General features: G+C 38.2%; 1 protein-coding gene across 3 annotated transcripts in view; it reads right to left on the bottom strand.

Moving 5' to 3' along the window:
• Positions 1–20,790, bottom strand: part of MTR (5-methyltetrahydrofolate-homocysteine methyltransferase) — a 132,421-nt gene that overhangs the window by 60,669 nt on the left and 50,962 nt on the right. For all 3 annotated transcript variants that reach the window (XM_072647559.1, XM_072647561.1, XM_072647560.1), the window contains 3 exons: positions 18,604–18,716; positions 10,327–10,467; positions 5,585–5,770 (listed from right to left, as the gene is read on the bottom strand). In XM_072647559.1, coding sequence (XP_072503660.1) covers positions 5,585–5,770; positions 10,327–10,467; positions 18,604–18,716 — 440 coding nt within the window. The remainder of the gene's footprint in view (positions 1–5,584; positions 5,771–10,326; positions 10,468–18,603; positions 18,717–20,790) is intronic.

The raw sequence follows: 20,790 nt of genomic DNA, 5'->3' as shown, positions 1-20,790 counted from the left end.
AAGCATGTGAGCACTGATAGCTGAGTTTCTCAGAATCCTGTCAAGCAGGACAGAAAACCAAACAAATTATTAAGGAGAAAGGATGGGTTTAAAGACCACTTTGGCCTCATTTCTAAAATATAGAGAGAACTGAGTCAAATTCATAAGAATACAAGTCATCCTCCAATTGACAAATGGTCAAAGGATATGTAGAGGCAGTTTTCAGAGAAAAAATTAAAGTTACCTATGAAAAAATGCTCTAAATCACTATTGATTAGAGAGATGCAAATCACAACAACTCTTAGGTACCACATTACACCTGTCAGATTGGCTAACATGACAAAACAGGAAAATCATAAATGCTGGAGAAGATGTGGGAAAATTGGAACCCTAATGCATTGTTCGTGGAGTTGTGAACTGATCCAACCATTCTGGGAGAGCAATTTGGAACTATGCCCAAAGGGCTATAAAACTGTGCATACCCTTTGACCCAGAAATACCACTTCCAGGGTTGTATTCCAAAGAGATCATAAAAATGGGGGAAAAGATCCATATGTACAAAAATATTTATAACAGCTCTTTTTTGGGGTGGCAAAAAATTGAAAATTGAAGGGATGCCCATCAGTGGGGAATGGCTGAACAAGCTGTCGTATATGCATGTAATAGAATACTAGAGTGCTGTAAGAAATGATGAGCAGGCAAACTTCTGAAAAAACCTGGAAAGACTTATATGAACTGATGCTGAGAGAGAGGAGCAGAACCAGGAGAACAATGTACATAATTACAGCCACATTTTGCAAGGACTAATTTTGACAGACTTGGCTCTTCTCAGCAATGCAAGGTTCTAAGACAACTCCAAAAGACTCATGATGGAAAAGGCCACCCACATCCAGAGAAAGAACTATGGAGTCTGAATGCAGATCAAAGCATACTGTTTGCTCTATCTTTTTTGTTGTTTCTTCTTTTTCATAGTTCATTCCATGGAAAGTATGTTTAATGTGAATGTATATGCAGAACCTATATTGGATTGCATGCCATCTTGGGAAGGGGGAGAAAATTTGGAACTCAAAAGCTTGTGGAACTAAATACTGCAAACTAAAAAAATAAAAATAAAAAAAAATTTTTTTTGAAAGACCACTTTATATCACTGTCCTCATAATAGTTATTTTTCTTCTGTTTAAAAAACCAACCCCCCCATCTCTCTCTCTGTCTCACACACACACACGCACACACACATACACACACACAGAAATGAGGGCAACGAGTTTTCATATAGTTGCTTTTTTCCCCACAAACATGCCAGAACTCAAATATAAAAAATGTGTGCTGTCCTTCAGAGAAGTCACTTTGAAAGTCCAACCTTCAATTATAGAGTCATTGTGTTTGCCGTCAGAGCTTACATGCCATAGAAGTTATTCTGAACTTAAAACACCAAAAAACAGGCAGTTCCACGTACATAAAACAAAAATACAAGAAATTGCCAATCTATATTGAGTACAGTCTGCTTTTCCTTTTAAGATTTAATAAATTTAATATGTAACTTGCAAAGCTGTGCTGCTTGTCTGTAATTCTTTCTGGCCTTCTGTTCTCTTTCTCTGCATTTAAAAAAAATGCTTCAATGACCCTTTCTTTTCTTTTCTCTTTTTTTTCTGATATTATTCCCAGTCCATTGTAATCCCTCCCACTCCACCCCAAATTTGAAAGAAAAAAAAGACAAATTCCTTGCAATAAATATTTATAGTCAAGCAAAAGAAAATGTCCCATATGCCATGTCTGGAAATGTGTGCCTTAGTATCCCAAAGGCATAAAATTATTATACCTTTCTGTCAAGAGGATGGTAACATGGTTCATCATCAGACCTCTGGAATTCTTGGATTACAGTTCTAAAGTCTCTCAAGAGTTCTTACTCTCTATAATGCTGTTATTATATAAATTGTTCTCCTGGATCTTCTCTCACTTCATTCTGCATCAATTCATAGGAGTCTTCTCAAGTTTTTCTGAACTCATCTCTTATAGTACAATACTATTCTACTAAATTCATAACAAAATTTGTTCAGCCATGCCCTCCTTACTTTTCAGTTCTTTGCTATAACACAAAAAATTGCTGTAAATATTATTAATTTGAGTCCTTTTCTTCTTTCTTTGATCTCTTTGGAGTATAAAAATGCCATTTCTTTATAATATCTCATTTTTTAAAAAACCCAAATACTATTTTCCTGACCTGCCTCATTTACCAAATTTACATTTTGGAGACAATGTTTGATGAAACACCTTGTTCACAAGATTCCTATCTATTTCAAAAAGCAAAACTACCCTTAAAGGAGGAAGATTAGCCATCACGAAAGAATGTGCTACTGGCTCAAAGAGCAGGAGAAGTTTATCCCTGTCTCATTCGAAGAGCAAGAGCTTGATGGAGCTTGTTTACAGTCTCCTGAAATGACTACGTTGAGGAGGACAATATCCATTTGGCTACTTAAGTTTTCATATGTTTGTTCAAAAAGAGGTACTCTCTAGTCAGAGCTAATATAACTGATAATACAGCAAATGAGGGAGAGGGAAGAAGTGAGGGGGACAACACACAACAAAGAGGGTCCTAGTAGGAATGAGTGCTAACTTCAAAGTCATTGGGAAGAGACAAGGATGATGGATTCATCATCATGCTCAGTCAGTCAATCAAAATTTATTAAGTGCCTTCCACCTGCAAGACACTGTAGTAAGTGCTGGGGATACAAAGAAAGGCAAAAGGCAATCTCACCCTCAAGGAGCTCATAATCTAATAGAGGAGATGATATGCAAACGAGTATGGACAAACAAGCTATATATAAGATAAATATAAATAATTAATAGAAGCAAAGCACAAGAATTAAGAGGGACTGGGAAAGGCTTCCTATAGAAGGTGGGATTTTAGCTGTGGCCTGAAGGAAACCAAAGGGAGCCAGGAGATAGTGACAAGCGGAAAAGCATTCCAGGCATGAGTGACAGCCAGCGAAAATGTGCAGAGGTGAGAAATGGAAAGTCTTCTATGAGGAACAGCAAGGAGACCAGTGTGACTAGATGGAAGAGCATGTGGGGGGAGAAGAGATATAAAAAGACTAGAAGGGGGAAAGGAGGAAAGGGTAGCTTATAAAGAGCTTTGAATGTCAAAGAGTGGATTTTGTATTTGATCCTGGAGGAGGCAGGGAACCACACTAGTTATTATGGTGTATGTCTGTGACACCATCAAATCTGAGCTTCAGAAAAATTATTGTGGTAGCTAAGTGAAGGATAAATTGAGTGGGAAGAAACTCGTGGCAGGTAGAAAAATCAGTCTAGGACAATAGTCCAGACATGAGAAAATGGGCTTGCACCAGGGAAGTGGCAATGTCGGGAGAGAAGGAAGCATAACCAAGAAATGCTAGGAAGGTTGAAACAACAGGCATTGGCAACAAGCTGGATACAAGAGGTGAGAGACAGTGAGGAGCAGAGGTTATCTGAATTTGGAGAACTGGGAAGATGGTGATGTTCTTGACAATAATAAGTTTAGAAGGAGAGAGAGCTTAGAGGGAAAAGAAAATAAGTTCAATTTTGGACCTGTTTAAAGTTTAAGAAATCAACAGGATATCTATTTCAGGATGTCCAAAAGGCAGCTGGAGATAAGAAGTGAAGGTCAGCAGAGAGGTTAGAACTGGATTAAGAGATCTGAGAATCAGCAGCATAGAAATCATAACTATATCTATGCGAGCTGATGAGCTCACCAAATGAAATAGTACAGACCAAAGTAGAGCCCTGGGGGGGGGGGGGGGGGCGGGAAACACAACTATGATTGGCAGGTGTCATCTGGATGAAGATCCAGCAAAATAAAACTGAAAACTAGTGGTCAGACAGGTAGAAGCATAACAGGTACTAAGGTAGTGAGGAAGATATTTGCCACCTATCAGCAGAGAGCTGAGATACTACAGGAATAGAATGAGCCCCATCCTGCCATATGTGGCCAGGGTATTGGATTGTTTTGCTTAATGTACTTCTTGGTTACATGAAAGGGTTCTACTGGTGGATAGGAGGCAAAGGGTGTTAATAAGGCACATTATGTAACAAGATGACCGTTTTTAAAAAGGAATATTAATAAATAAAAAACAGGTTTTTGCTGGAAGTAGCTTTTGTTTTGTTTTCAAGTTAACCAATTAGCTTGGAGAACTTCCAGGTAAGATTTTGAAACACACCAATAGAATCCAATTCACCAAAGTCTTTTTTTAAAAGAAATGTTCAAAAGTACACTGAAAGGCTTCTTGAGTTAAATACAAGCGTTTCTTTTCCTTTACTAGTTCACTCCCAATAACTAACTCATACAGGTCTGCTTTTCTGAAGATTTCCCCTCCTCCAATTTCCAGTTAAGCCTATTAAGAAATGCTGAAAGTCCTTAGGAATTCATTCCCCAGGTGAGTCCCATATGGAGCAAAACTGAAGAGAGGGTACTTAAGACAGAGAAGTAAATGTCATTTATAACTCAGACAGGTTCATAGGTCACTGATGAGGTCAAAACTTGGGCCTCTTCAACAAAACTCTGGCCAAATTCAACAATCACTATTAGGACCTTTACTATCAAAAGACATAGCCCTCCCTTTCATTAACTAAGAATGTGAATACTAAGTATTTTGGAGTGACTGGCCACAGGAATGGGTTAGACAGTTTTCCATTGCAAATGGAATTCTAAAAAAACATACACATATACATACATATACACACAGATATATGCAGACACACACACACACACACACATATATTATATATATATATATATATATATATATATATATATATATATATATATATAGGAGTAAATAACTGGAAAAAAAAGTGGTCTCCTACTAACTGAAGAATGGCTGAACAAATGATACTAATTGCAGATTACATTATTGTATCATAAAAAATGACCCAAAATAGAGATATAGATAAACAGGGAAATATTAGTCCTTCTATGTCAAATTTAATGTAGATTTTTAAAAACAAACTATACATGATCTTATAGACACCACTGCTTTCTCCTTTGCATGTGGAAGCTTTACATTTGTTGACTTTTGTCAAATTCACATTAAAATAATGAGTTTTGAAGATATCAATAACTTTTAATTGCTGAGGTGGGAGACAAGAGATATGGAATATCTGACTGGAGGTAGGAAGTGGGGTGGGGGACCATCAGGCACTGTGACGAGCCAGTGATACTTTTTTAAAGGGTACATCAATCAGAAACAGGTTTTTGCTGGGGAAGGGGACTGGTAATAGTTGCTTTTTTTTTTTAACCAACCAATTAGCTTGGAAAATCTCCAGGTAAGCTCTCCAGGATGGTGGATAGGGTATTTCAAAAGTTTTGGAATATCCTGAATTAAATAATTTTGCTGAAAACTTTTTTCACCTCTTTTATTCTCAGAGAAAGAGAGGAGGAAGGAATGCATTAGAAATAAAGGTGAAGTGAGACCACTAAATGGCAATAAAAAACTATTTTTAAAAGCGTTTTAAAGAAAATGAGGTCTCTGAAAATATGTCTGACACTATGTTTAAAGTTTCAAATGGTGAAGAGGTGCATAAAAACCTAGAAAACAGGAGGAATTGAAGAAAAGAAATCACTTACTTGACCCACTTCATCAAATGCCATGACCACCACAGCAGCCCCATATTTCTTGACCTTTCTAGCCTTTTCCAGGAAATCATCCTCACCTTCCTTCAGACTAATGCTGTTGACGATACACTTCCCTTGGCAGCATTTTAATCCAGCCTCTATCACAGCAAAGTTGGAAGAGTCAATACATAATGGTACCTGTAATTAGAACAGGGAAGGATGGGGAAGGAATCCAAGTAATTAATTAATTTCCCCTCTGCTCTTCAAATCTCCTTTGTGTTTATTTTGAGTTTATCTGTTGACAGTCTCTTTCAAAAAATGCATATTCAGTTCATTTATCTTCTTTTCTATTTTGTTAAAGATATTTTTAGAGATATCATGTTTCCCCTAAGAAATACTTTACCTGCATCCCAGGAATTTGGGGAATGGTGTTTTGTCATTATCATTTTCTTTCACATAATTAATGGTTTCTTTGACCCACTCATTATTTAGAATTTCATTAAATCTACATTTGGGTCTGTGTATTTTGTTTGTGCTCCTTAAACAGATTACTATACTTATTACATTGTAAGCCGTAAATAATACGTTTACTATTTCTACGTCTTTATTTATTTGCAATTTCGCTGTGCCCTAATACAAGGTCAATTTTTATAAAAGTTCCATGTGGTGCTGAGAAGGACATACATTATTGAGCAGTCCAATTCAGAAAATGCCTTAAGTCTTTTATCTCTAGTTTCTCCAATAATGTGTTCAAATTCTTTATTTCCCTTTTGTTAATCATTTTACTAGATTTGCCCAAAACTGAAAGGATATTAAAGTTTCCTACTATTGTATTGCTTTGTCTTTTTTTAATTCAATTAATTTTTCCTTCATGAAGTTAAATGCCATGGCATTTAGAACATACAAGTTTGATATAGATTTCTTGTATATAACCCCTTACAGCATAATGTAGTTTCCTCTTCAAAAATCATTTTTATGTTGTAAATGTCTTTTTGCTATCTAGTAGCATAACAACAACTGCTCTTTTTATATTTGCCTGATGCATAGTAAACTTTGTTCTAAACCCTCATCCGAATTTTCTTTTTCAGGTGTGTTATTTGTAAACTATAGATTGTGGGGTTTTGTTTTCTTATTCAATCTATCACTGTTTCATTTCATTGGATTGTTTAAGCCATTCACATTTAAAGTTATGAGATTTAGGTTTATATTTTCCTTCATCTCTAACAGTTTTTTTTTCTGAATTAGTTTTTTTAGTTATTGTTTTTGTTCCCCTTCCTTTGGACAGTTATTTTTGCTTAATCTACATGAAGGCAATCCAATTCCCCTAGGGTCTCTTCCCCTCAGTCTCAAGTCTCATCCCCTCCCATTTACCAGCCCCTATTCCAGTTATGAATTTCACTTATTAACTCGTGTTCTCTTCCTTCTAACCAATTACCTCACCATCCCCTCTTCTTTCTCTCTCGGTTCAGTAAAGCCCTCCCCTTTAACTTCTTTTATGTGTTATCTTTATCCTCATTTTCTGTACTTTTTTTCTTAAAAGTATTATTCCCTCCATTCTCTTCATTAGTTTTCCCTTTCTGTTTATTCTAGACTTTTATTTTTGATTCATGGTCCTAATACCTCTTTAAGTCTTCTTTATTCTCTATATACCACATGGAATTAAAACATCTAAGGCACCTATTCTAAGTTTCCTCTTACAAACAGTTTCTATGTTCTCACCATCTTGCATGTGTTGCTCCCCCCTTTTTCTGTTGTACCTCATTCTTATTAATTTCGGAAAAGGGAAAAAATAATTCCTATTGCCCCATAGTGGAAAGCATGGACTCAGAAATTAGAACCTCATTCCCTTCCTTTGCAATGTCAGGAGGTCCACAGACATGGCAAACTACAAATATTTTCAGACTTTTTTTGATTTACTGATTAGTTTTACTGATCCCCGCCCCCCCCCACCCGACTCTTCCTTTTTTCTTTCTTTTTTAAAAATATTATTTGTTACATAGAATGACTCTCTAGGAAAGGGAAAAGAAAGGGGGAGGAAGAAGATATGAGAAGCAATTCTGATTATGTAAAAAATGCAAGATAGCAACAAAAATTTAAAAAGATTTGGGGGATAGGAATTGGTCACCAATGGACATAAATGACAGCCAATTTTTCAACATTCCAAAAATACACTTTTGATTTCACCCAGGCAACAGCATAGTAAAATTAAAACAGCAGCACAGAGGCAAGAGTCTGAAATATCTGGAGCAGTTTTCCTGCCATGAGAGCACTTAGCTGATTCTCAAGCATGGAAAAGGGCTAAGCTAATATCTGAGAAAGGAACCAAAAGTGTCCTTTTCCCTGGCTTTGGTATCCACTTACCCACTTCAAGTGCCAAATGCCAATGTAACCATCTTAATATAGGATTTAGGTACTTCAAAGTCAGACACTGTTCTGTCTTCAGGATTGATGTCTAGCTTCATGCTCTTCTAGCCAAAGTATTCAAATTTGAGCTCCCACATTCCTGACTTGAAATAAACCCAGCTTTGGCATCCAAAAGAAGAAGTGAATGTAGCTTACAGCATCTGGGTAAAAGGCTAACCCAGGTCTGAATGGAAGCACACAAATGAAAATATTACATTCCCCTTTAATTCTGACCTAATGTTTTCTTTCTTCAACTCATGCTCTAGTCTCAGAAAAAAAAAAGTGAAATAAATAACAAGCCAAAAAAAAAAAATAAAACCTCAAATCTTCAAAGAGGAAAGAAATTTTAAGATTAAGAAAACCACGAGAAAGAAGAGCAGTCATTGCTCAAGCGAAGAGGATCCAGGTCCCTTGGTTTTAATTCTCTAATACCTGGCCTACCCTATGTTTAGTTATCTCTATGCTTATCTATTACCCTCCACCAGAGCGGGTAGCAAAGGAAAGCAAACAAAGAGTAAGTTAGTTATATCAGTGATTTACATTGTTTCTTTTCACCCTGGATTTTTTAAAAGAAAAAAAGGTTTGGGAAGAAACAGTTGAAATTGATGGCAAAAATGAAATTTTTTAACTTCATGAGTTTTTTTTAGTTTGTTTTGATTTCTGAAACTCAATCACCCAGGATGAAAGTACAGGAGACTGGCCTAAACCCAACGCTGATCAGCAGAGAAGCCTTGATCAACCCTGTTTCTGACTGAGGGAGAATCACTTAGGCAGCACAGTGGGTCCCTTATTCCCAGAGCTCACCACACTGGTGCAGGACACTCCATCAGCTTTAGGCCACTGCAGCAGAGCTCTCAAATTCAATCAGTTCACCAGCCTCAGTCTCCCCACAGGCATGCATCATCACACCAAGCCGTGAACTTCTACACAAGTATGCCAAGTATGCAAGAAGAGCTTGGCAGGAAGGTCATGTCCGTAAAATTGCAGAACTTTTGCTCTTAATATTGCAGGAACTTTGCTTATAGAACTCTCTTAGAGGAAAAGGATCATAATACAAAAGCTAATATTTACATAACACTTTAAGATCTGCAAAGCACTTCACAAGTATTTTCTCATTTGATCCTCACAACCACCCTGGGAGGGAGCTGCTATTATTGTCTCCATTTTATAGGTGAGGAAACAGAGGTAGACAAAGGTTAAGAGACTTGGCCAAGGTCACACAGCTAGAAAGTGTCTGAGGTCAGATCTGGACTCTAGCTTTTTGGTGCAAGGTCTAGCACTTTCCATTGAGTCATCTAATTGCCTATATAATGTGCACAAAGTATTTCACAAACTTTAAAGTATTATACAAGGTCAACTGCTGCTATTATAAATGGGTATGTTACTTTCTTCCCTACATTGCAGAAGGTGGGGAACTGTATTTGACAAAACCTAATTTAAAAATATGCTTTCCCATCTGTAAGGTAATGTCATTAATTCTTAAAATAACAGCTGGTTGGTGTGGGAAAGAACCTCTTGACCCCTCCCCCAACAGTTTACCAACCTTTAACAAAAACAGAAAACTATGGGACAGGATGTGAGGAAATTAAGTCAGACAATATTGTTTTAATCTTCAATTATGTTTCAATTTGACTAGCTTCAGCGACCTACCCTCTTCCTTGAAGGATCAACTAAGTCCTTTTATATTTATGGTGGAAGAGACAAAAGATTAAGTAGCAACAGAGTTGAAGAGCTAAGGATTTCATGCAGAGCTAGTGAGGTACCTCTTACAGATCTAAGAGACGCAGAATGAACAGACTCCTCATGTCCATTTGCAGAAATTTGGAGAGAAATTAAGAATGGTAGTCAGCATTCTGAATACTTGCTGGAACCAGAAAACCACTCTTCAGAAAGTGGGATGATGGACAGAGCACTGGGCTTAGAGTCAGGCTCCTATTTCAGACACTTGTTAGCTGTGAGACCCTGGGCAAGACATCTGACCACTGAGATTCAATTTTCTCCTCTGTAAAACAGGCATAAACTCAATCAGTTGATAAGGTTTTTATGGAAAACGAAAATAGAAAATGTGTGTAAAGTATTTTCTGAATCTATGCTATGCTATGAATCAGATGCTACCCTGAATACTGATTGCTGCTATCATCATCATCATCATCATCATCATCATCATCATCATCCAGTCATTCATTCAGGAGGTTAGACGCAAGAAACAGCAAAGATATTTGCTCCAGGGCAATGTACTTTAAAAATTCTAGAGAAAGACAAATTCATAACCTGTGTGACTGAGGGTGCCCAAACAAGCTGAAACTACTATAATGACAGTAACATAACACTGTAATTAAATTAAGCACCACCTTGGCAATATCCGGTTCAGAAGCAATGAAGTTACAGAATTTGGTCATAGCACTGGGGCCATCCAACATCCCATCGTCCATGTTAACGTCCAGAACCTGAGCTCCCATCTCCACTTGGGCTTTGCCCACACTCAAAGCTTCCTGGAGGAGAAACAAAGGAGACACATTATGATCCCTGACCCAAAAGCAGCAGAAGAGATCCCATTTACTTATCTCATACCATGATTATTTGGGTTAAAAAGTAAAAAAACACAATCCATTAATGATATCTTAAAGTCCCAAAGGAACTCTAAATCAGTGTCTTAGATATAAATACATCTTCCATGTTCCCAGTTATCTTCCAGTCTCCCAAACTAGAAATAAGAATCATTCAATGAGACAATGACACTTCTAGTCCCTCCCGTGCCTTTTCCTCTTTTCTGATCTGTAAATCCCGTTGATTTTTCCTTAAGACACCACCAATTTGAAGTTTTCCTTTCTAACCAGAAGACTTCCATGTTTGTCCAAGATGTTCCTACACCATGTACTATCCTCTAAGACAACCTAATTCAAGGTCTTCCCATCAATCTACACAGGCATCAGACTAATCTTCCTAAAATAGCACTTTCATCACACCATCCCCTTCCTTATACTCAAGAATCCGCAATGCCCCCTTACTGTCTGTCTGGCACTGTTCCATCGAGTTTTCAGGCCCACAATAATGGGATGTCATTCTAACAACACCATCTGAATTCCCAGTACTCTCACAAAATGCTACTTCTATCCCAGTCAGGTTTGTCTTGTCACCATTCTTCACAAATATCAAGTTCATTCCTCTTTCTGTGCTTTGCTCATAGTGTTTCCTTTGCCCAAAAAGCAAGTTCCCCTTTGATTACCAAAATCCTTCTTGTATTTCATGGCCAAATTCACATGAGACCTTCTTCCTTAAGTCTTTTGCATTAACTGCTTCAGTTTTTATCAGTCTTCCCCTTCTCTGAACTTCTACTGCACTAAAAGAAAACCCAACACCTCTATTTACATCTTTAAAAATTTTCAATTTTTTTTCTTAAGCTCATTTCATCTCTACAGTTGGACCATAAGCTCCTTGAGGCTAAGGACTACGCTGCATGCCTTTTGAAAGTGATTGTCATGCAGGAGGCACTCAATACATACGTGCTGACTGATGGATACAATAGTCGTGTGTGTCTCTTTATTAGTCTTCATGATATGAAAAAAGGAAATGGTGTAAGTACCAGATATTCATGTTCTCATAGCATGGAAATTACAGCTGAGTTTTTTCTAACCCTAAGAAGACCAAATGGAAATTTACAGCAGTCACTGAGACAGAGAAGGAATGAGGACTTTTAATTTGTATCACAAAAATAACTCTGATTATTACAAAGAAAATAGCTTCAAAGAATTACAACCCAATGACAATTTTTTTAATATCAGCTGTGTCCCACATAGACATACACAAATAAAAAATAGCAGCAGTGAGTACTAACTGGAATCTCTAGGGTTCATGAGATCATAGATAAGAAAAAAAAGTTTGAGAAACAGATCATGAGGTTTGCAGAGACACCTGATAAAATAGTGATGGAGGTCTTCAATTATCCAGGCATCTGCTGGAGCTCTCCCTCTGCTAAAAGCAGAGCAACTAAGAACCTCTGCACTTAATAATAATCTATCTTTTGATAAAGTAAAGAAGTAAACAAGTATTTATATCTTTGGCTCTGATTCTCACTAACAGGGAGAAATTATTTGCTCAAATAGAAACTGGGAACCTTAGAAGGAAATGATCGCTCTATCCTGGAGTTTGTGATAGAGGAGGAGAAAGCCAGTCTCACACACACCCTTCATTTTGGAAACACACACTTCAAAGAGTTAAGAGGAAGAATAGGAGAATCCCATGGACTAAAATCCTCAATAGAAGACAGGGACAGGAAATTCTCAAGAATAAAATCTGGATACTCCAAAGTGAAATAATTTAATTGAAGCTTAAGAAAAAAAAAAACCCTTTATTTAAACAGATCAGTGGTTACAGTGGTTACAGAAACAACTTACCAACCAACAAATTTTTTAAAAGATACATACAAAAGATGGGGAAAGGAGCACGTAACAGGTTGTTGGGGGTGTAAGCTCAGTTTTCATGTGGACAGTCTCAGGCAGGTATAAGTGAGGACTTCTAAACCTCAGAGTTCTCACGAGGCCCCCCAGAGAACAGCTGGGGATTGAGGCATGAAACACGGGCTATCTCGTGCATTTCCACCTCTTCTCAGTGGGAAACTTGCTGGGGAGAGCATCCTACCCTTGAGATTGGCCCGTGGTCTGAGCACACCTGTTGCTGATTAGCTAGGGGCTGAGAGCACGTATGGTATTCATGTGCAAACTATGCGGCGGGAGAGCTTAAGTAGGGACAGGAAAGCCTGAAGGCTCTCTTCTGGATGCGGGGTCCCCTTTGGGGGTCCCTCCCCTCTCTTCTGGCTGTGGGGTCCCCTCTGAGGGCTCTTCTTGCTGAGGGGCCCTTGGAGGGAAGAGGGTCCCTCCCCTCTTCCGCTCCCATCCTCTTGCTATATGATCCTTGCCCCTTGGGAGGAGAAGGATTCCTCTCTCCTGAGGAAGAATTCACCTTGCATATGGATACGTAACTAAGACCCTAAATAAAGCCTAACCCTTGTTTGACTCTGGAAAGTCTCTTCTCTCAATACGTTTATCCGGTTGGCCACCGAAGACCTGGACAAAAGGTAAGCAGACTCGGGTAGCTCATCGGCCTCTAGGCCGAACAAACAGGTAGAATATGAGGCTGAACAGTTCTATAAAAAGTAACACCAGGTCCGCTAGAACTCAGAATGACCTGGGGCTGGTAAGAAAAACCAGGGTTTTATGGATATATTGGGGAAAAGTAAAAGACCAAAGAAGGGAAAGTACTTCTTCTCCATATAAGTCTCCTTAAGGTCCTTTATGTAAGAAGCAATTAAGAATGAAAAGGGCAGAAAAAAATTTGTTTTGTGTAAAGGAAGAGATTTCTATGAATTATCAAAGGATGTAATGATATTGCTGCTATTACAGATGAACATTCAGATGTCTAGTATGAGTAGAAAAGGAATTTTTGCTTTACTATAAATTGTTAAAACATGTATGTAAAGAAATATGACTTTTAGACAGGATATGGAAAGGTCTGCAAAGAAAATTATAGTTGGTATAAATGTGAGGACCTGGAACTTGTCTTTGGGATGTGGTGATGCATAAATGTGAGTGGAAAGAAACAGTGTAAAGGATATCAAAGAGATGGAGGAGTCCACTGAGAACTTCAGAGTTTTCTCTCTGCCATTCACTGACTTCACCTGCTTAAAGCTCCGATGACAACTAGTGCCCTTTAGCACCACCTGGAGGTGAAAACAGGTAAAGCTTTTCTCCAAAAATGCCTGCTGCTCTCTGGGGCTGCCTTTGGCAAATCTTTTTATACATGCTAGCTAGCTAGTAATAATACTTCTTATTCAGCCATGTTCAACTCTTTGGGGGTTTGTTTTTTGGGGAAAGACAGTGGAGTGGTTTGCCATTTCCTTCTCCAGCTCATTTTACAGATGAGGAAATTGAGGTAAACTGAATGAATGACTTGCCTAGGGTCACATAGCTAGTAAGTATCTGAGGCTGCATTCGAACTCGTGAAAATAAGTCTTCCTGATACCAAACCAAGAGTTCTATCCACTATGCCACCTAGACACCTATTATTTATGGTACCTATGTCTTATTCTTTGTTATTAAGAAAATGTTTATGTTTAAGACCCAAGAAAGGCAATATTATGAGAACTGATTATATACACACATTAATACATAAATAAATACACCATGAGGATATGTTATCTTGGGAGAGTCTGTTTGGGCAGGCAAAAACAGATTAGGTTATGGCTCAAGAACTAGAGTGGGAGGTGGAGGAAGTATATTTCTTTCAATCACAGTATTATCCTCAGATCCTTGGTGGTGGTGGTCTATCTCTGGGAACTTAGACCTGTTGAAGTGGGAGAGCAGGGCTGGAGAGAGCCAGCCTCCAATGATGAGTTTATACCCTATTGTCTTCAGAGCTTACTATACACCATTTCTATATTTCATAAGGTTGGATGGGATGATGATATCTGATAACAGAAAGAAAGCTGACCTGTTCAATACTAATTTTTCTTCTGTGTTCTGTCAGAGATCTTTGCAATGGACATGACAAAACAAAAATAACTATACAAGAACCAATTACAAAGATAACTAAAGAGATCCTAAAAGAGTGATTAGCTGATGAATTATAGAAGAACTACATCTTTGCATAGTGAAAAAATTAGGAGCTATGACTGTTGACACTATCTGAAAGACTGTAGGGAAGAGAAAATATCTTCCAAGAGAAAAAGCAGAAATGTCCCAAAGAAAGAAAGTGGAGTCTGCAAACCACAGCTAGGTCCCAATTAGTGCAAATAATGGACCCCCTGAAGTAGTCATATATATTCAAATTCACACATTCAAAGTTATAACTATGTAAACCATGGTAACTGGTCCAGCCCAATGGAAATATGTAGCATAAACCAGAAGAATGCAACCACTTCAGGGAATTCTTTACTTGGACTAATGAAGTCCTAGCAGATGAAGGCAGCGAGGTGGCCAGTGGATAGAACCTGAGCCTGGAGTCACAAAGACCTGAGTTCAAACCCTATTTGCAAGTTGTGTGACCTTAGGCAAGTCACTTATCTCTGTCTGCCTCAATTCCTTATTTGTAAAACAGGAATAATAATAACACGTACTTCCCAAAGTCAAAGTGAGGATCAAACGGGATAATAACTATAAAGTGCTTAGCATAGTACCTGGTACTGAAAATACTACAAAAATTATAACTGCTACTATTATAAACCACTAAGCCTGACTGATTAATGGGCAACTTCTAGAATAGAGATGATCAGTGAACATCGAGAAAAGGTGCTAGTGATTTAAAATGAGCCAAAATGGCTTCATAAAGAACAGGCCATGACAGATGAACTTTATTTCCTTTTTTCACAAGGTTACTAAGTTAGTAAGTCAGGAAAACATTGTCATTATTTGTAGCCTGACTAGAGTCTAATGATTCATCTGATAAAAATGCCTCATACTATTCTCATAGAAAGGACAAAAAGGCATGGCCTAGGCAGTGACAATTAGATGACTTTGGAACTGACTGAATGAGTGAACTCAAATAGTAGATGTTAATGGTTCAATGCAAACTTGGCTAACTTTACTGGTCTCCAAGAGAGTGGAGGGGATTTCTGCTTGGTACTGTGGTATGCAACATTTTTATTAATAAATTAGCTAAAAAAAATAACATACTTATCAAAACTGCAGATGACATAACTAGGAGGGATAGCTAATGCCAAACTCCATAAAAAGATCTCAACAGGTAAGAGCTTTGGGCTGAATCTATTAAGACAAAATTCAATAGAGATAAATATAAAATTTTACATGGGTTCAAAAAATCGTCTTCACAACCATAAGATGAGAGAAGCGATTTTACACAGTCATGTCTGAAAACTATCTGAGGATGTCAGTAGAATGAGAATTCAATAAGAGTGCACAATTTTATGTTAGCCTAAAAAGCTAGTAAGATAATCAAGGTGAGAAAGCTGCCCAGAAGAAAAAGATCCTTCTGCACTCTGCACTGGTTGCTGCGTACATGAAGAACTGTATTTATTTCTGGCTGCCACAGTTTAGGAAGAATACTGATAAGCCAGAGGACATCCTGAGGAGGAGAATCAGGATAGTGAGATCTTAAGTCTATGTCTTATGAAGAAAGGTTGAAGGAACTAGGAATGTGCAGATCAGAAAAAAAGGGAAAACAAGGGGATGTGAAAGGTTAGCTAACATAGTGAAGAAAGATTAGACTTGTGTTGTTTGGCTTCAGAAAACAAACGAGGAGCAATGAATGAACAGATGTTATAAACAGGCAAATTTGCACTTGATGACAAGAAAAACTTCCTAAAAATTAGATGCTTAAAAATTTAATGTGCTGCCTCAGAAAGTAATTGGTCCACCCTCACTGGAGGATCTCAAAGAAGACTGGATGACGACTTATCAAGTAGGCTACAGTGGGGACTACTTTGGGGTACATATTGGACTAGAGGACATTCCTTCCAACTCTAAAATTCTATATTTCTGTGAATGATATCTGCCCCAAAATGAGAAGGTCTACCTTGGAAGGAATGAGCAGCCTATCCCTAATAATGTTTAAGTAAGTTAGATGAGTATCCATCATGGATACAATAAGACAATATGCACCACTCTGGGTAGGAAGATGCACTCTAAAATTTTTACGAGTGATAATAATAACTGCTATTCAAGTTCAGAAGAGGGAAGGACTCAAGGAAGATATAGGGTATGATCTTAGAAAGTTGAGCAGAATTTGGATATGGGAAAAGGTGTACTGGGGAAGGGATGCACATTTTTTATTTCCAGGTCTAACTTTTCTCTTGTCTTCCAGTATAACTCTGCCTGCTGCAGCGGACATTTTGAAGTGGATGTCTCATTACATCTTGAACTAAAGATATCCAAACTGAATTAATTGTCATTCCTCTCAAAGTCCTCTTCTCTACCAAACTTAGCTATTATTGTCAAGAGTACCACCATCTTCCCAAGTCACTCAGTCTTACAACCTAGATATCATCCTTGACTCCTAGCTATCTCTCACCCCCATATCCAAGTAATATCTCTGAAATATTTCCCCTTCTCTCCTCTGACACAGTCACCTCTCTGCAATCATCATCATCATCACCTCATTGCAATAATCTACTGGTTAATCATGCCACAAGTCTCTCCCCATTAGAGGCCATCCTCCACTCAACTGTCAAAGTGATTTTCCTAAAGCACAGGTTTAACTGTTACTCAATAAACTTGAGTTGTTCCCTATTAACTACAAAATCAAATATAAAACCTTCTGGTTGTTATTTTAAAACCTTTGTAGTAACCTTCTATCTCCTCCCTGACCTTTCCAGTTTTCTTATACCTTAACGCTCCATATACTCTGTGACCCAAGGACACTGGCTTCCTTGCTGTTCCTAGAACAAGATGATCTATGTGCTGACTCTAAGCAGTTTTTCTGGCTATCTCTCATGCCTGGAATGCTCTCCTCTTTCCTCATCTCTTCCTTCTGCAAGTCCTGGCTAAAATCTCACCTTCTACAAGAAGACTTTCCCAATCTCCCTCAATTGTAGTGCCCTCCCTCTGTAGATTATTTTCATTTTATCCCGTTTATCTTGCTTGTTTGCAAGTTGTCATCCACATTTAAGTGTGACTGCCTTGAAAGCAGAGACTTTCTTTTGCTTTTCTTTATATCCCCAGAACTTGGGACAATAGTAGGTGATTAATAAATGCTTAATGATGAAACAAGAGACACACGAAGTAGAGAGGCAGAAATAGACAAGGCAGTGAGTTGACTGAGGGGTCTGGCATAAGAGGAGATTAGTGTACTAGGGACTAACAGGAGATAAGGCTGGAAAGGTAGTCTAAAGTCAGAAATCAAGGCCAAGTCTAGACTTTTTCTTGTGGATAATGGGGAACCATTTCAAGTCTTAAAGCAAGGAAGAGTGACATTACACACAACTGACACTTTAGGAAGATTACTACGGGTATATCATGCAGGATGAACTGGAGTTGAGGACACTAAAAGCAGGGAAATCAATTAGAAGGAACTACAGTAATATAGGCCTGAAGTAATGAAAGGTGAACCAGTAGAGGAGCAGAGAGAATGGAAAAGAAAAATAAAGAGAACAGTAAGAGTAACACACTTGTAATATCAATTCTCTTCAGTTTAGATTTTTAAGTTTCATTTTGACATGATTTTAACCTTAATAGCATTCTCAACAAAAATGAAAACATGGAGCAAGTGTCTAAATAATGATTATCCTCCATCTTTCATCTCTTCCACACTCCTAAAAAGGGTGAGAAGAAACCCCAAATGGAGGACATCTCTCCATCCCTCCACCTCTCCTTGATTATGACCCCCCCCCCCCCCCCCCCCCCCCCGCTGCTTCCCAAAGCAGGGAAATAAACAGAAGATGGACCTATCTGATACTGCCTCACCTGGAGCTTTTGGTGAACAGCAATTGCAACTTCAATTTCTGGAGGCTTAACCTATAACTACCCCCACCCCCACTCTCCACTTTCAAGTTCAAAAGTAAGCCCAGTTCTTCTTACATTTACTCAACAATATGACTAATATCAAAGATAAAAGCTGATTAATTTACATGCTGTCTAGCAAAATAGCATATGCCTCAATGATCTTATTAGGATGCTCACTTCATAAGCTCCTGCCATGATGAGTTTAGCAAACTTCTTTGATCCCGCAACATTACAGCGTTCACCAATGTTAACGAAGTTGGTGTATGGTCCAATCCTGAAGGGCTCTAGTCCTGAAAGGGAGAAGCATTTTGAAATATTCATGAAAACACATGAAGTAGGTGATATGATATTAAAAACAAATACATTCACAAGAGAAATACACCTGCATTCCTCATCCCACCATACTACAGTTTGCTATCTGTCTTTGCACAAATGGTTCCTAGAATACCTGGAATGCTTTCCCTCCACACTTCTGTCTTTTGGCAATCCTTAAGAAACTTCCTACACAAAGCCTCGTTAGTGCTTCCTCCTTCCCTGAAAGTACTTGTTTACTGTACATATATTTCGTATTTGCTTATCTGCGTGCATCTTATTTCGAACTAGTAGAACATAGGTTTCTTGAGGGCCGGGATGTTTTCATTTTTGTCTCTGTATCTCAGAACCCAGCACAGTGCCTAGCACACAGGAGGTGCTAATTAAGTGCTTGCTGAATTAAACTACATTGCAAAGCAACTATGAGAGAAAGGAGATGATGGGGCCATCTTTCCCTGGTTGCTATACACATATCTAAAGACTCAGAGTAAAAAGCATAGCCTAAGATGAATACTTCTGAGTCTTTTTCCAAACTCTTTTCTTAACTGAGACATATGGAAGACCTATAAGCAATTACTTGATGAAAATTATGGAGGATGAAGAAAGATGGTGGCAGAACAATTAATTCATAATTCTTCCCAATTATTAAAAACTGGAAACCAAATGGACAAAGAGATTTTACATCTCATTCTGCTGAGGACATTTTACTAAGATAAAACTTAGGGTTATGACTAAGATATCTCAGAATCTATAGGGAAAGAATACACGATTACCTACTTGTCCTTGGCAGCACTATTAAGTAGGAAATCATGTGGACAAGGCATCCAGAGATGACCTTTATTCTAACTCAACTCCTTAACTATTAAATGGGGATAATAATATCTTCCCAACATAACTCACAGAGCAACTGGGTGATAAAACAGGAAAATATTTTAGAAAAAATTAAATGCATCATTAAAAAAAATGTTGTTATGGTGATTACTGTGAGACCATCTCTACTTCTACCTTTTCAGTGAATTATTTAGTTCTAACAATGCCTCAGTAGTAGAAGCCTGTGAGCAGAAGAGTTCAAATATGGAATGGCCCTTAAAGATCACCTAATCTCACCCCTCTCATTCTGTAAATGAGGAAATGGAGGTACAAGGTTAGGAGACTTGTCTATGGTCACATAGCTAGTAAACTGCCAAGTTGGTATTGAATTTAGATCCTTCAAACAGAATTGCAGCTCTTTCCACTTTAGGAGACCAAATGAAACTTTTTTTTCTTTCAGAGACTTGGTTGGATGGGAGATGGAGAAAGCAAGTACAAGGATGGGAGTATGAGGGCCAGGTGTTTTTTACTTCACCTCCCAAGTTCACGTGAGGAAAATGGCGGACAAAAACAAGATCATCTCTTCCTGTTTCCAACTCTCCACCCTACCTTCCTCTTGGTCTTACTCCCCCACGGATTCTATCCCATCTCCAGCAGTCTCCTGTTGTGCCTGACCCTTTGACTGACCTCAAAATTTGCAGGAAAGGCAAGTGAGGATGCCAAAGCTTAAACTGTAAAGAATTTCTAAGTGATCTCCCTAAAAGCATTTCAGACACAGTACTTCTAATCTATTATGAATGGGATGGAAACTGGATACAAAACAGCCTGTCTTGCTCATGATTTACAAAAGAGCAAGATGGAAGAGGCTGAGATTTCATTTTTTAATCTGCTTCAGAGTCATTTTGAGAGCAATCAGAAATAACACATGAAGCTGAAATTGGAGGCAAAAGACCCCCTTGTTTTTATATATAAAGTCTTGGAATAACGATGAATAGACAATGTCATGGCACATTACGTGGGGCAGGCTAGGCAGCTCCATGGGTAGAGTGCCAGGTCAATCCTGCCTCAGAAAATTACTAGATATGTGACCTTGGGAAAGTCACTTAAGCTATTTGCCTCAGTTTCCTCACCTGTAAAATAGGGATAATAATTGCACCTACCTCCTAGTGTTGTGAAGATCAAATGAGATCACTGTAAAGCACTTAGCATAGTACCTGGCACATATTAAACGCTATGTGTCAG

This window comes from Notamacropus eugenii, chromosome 2, assembly GCF_028372415.1.
Source record: "Notamacropus eugenii isolate mMacEug1 chromosome 2, mMacEug1.pri_v2, whole genome shotgun sequence".
NCBI classification, from domain to species: domain Eukaryota; kingdom Metazoa; phylum Chordata; class Mammalia; order Diprotodontia; family Macropodidae; genus Notamacropus; species Notamacropus eugenii.
This window is presented reverse-complemented; position numbering and strand designations above follow the sequence as displayed.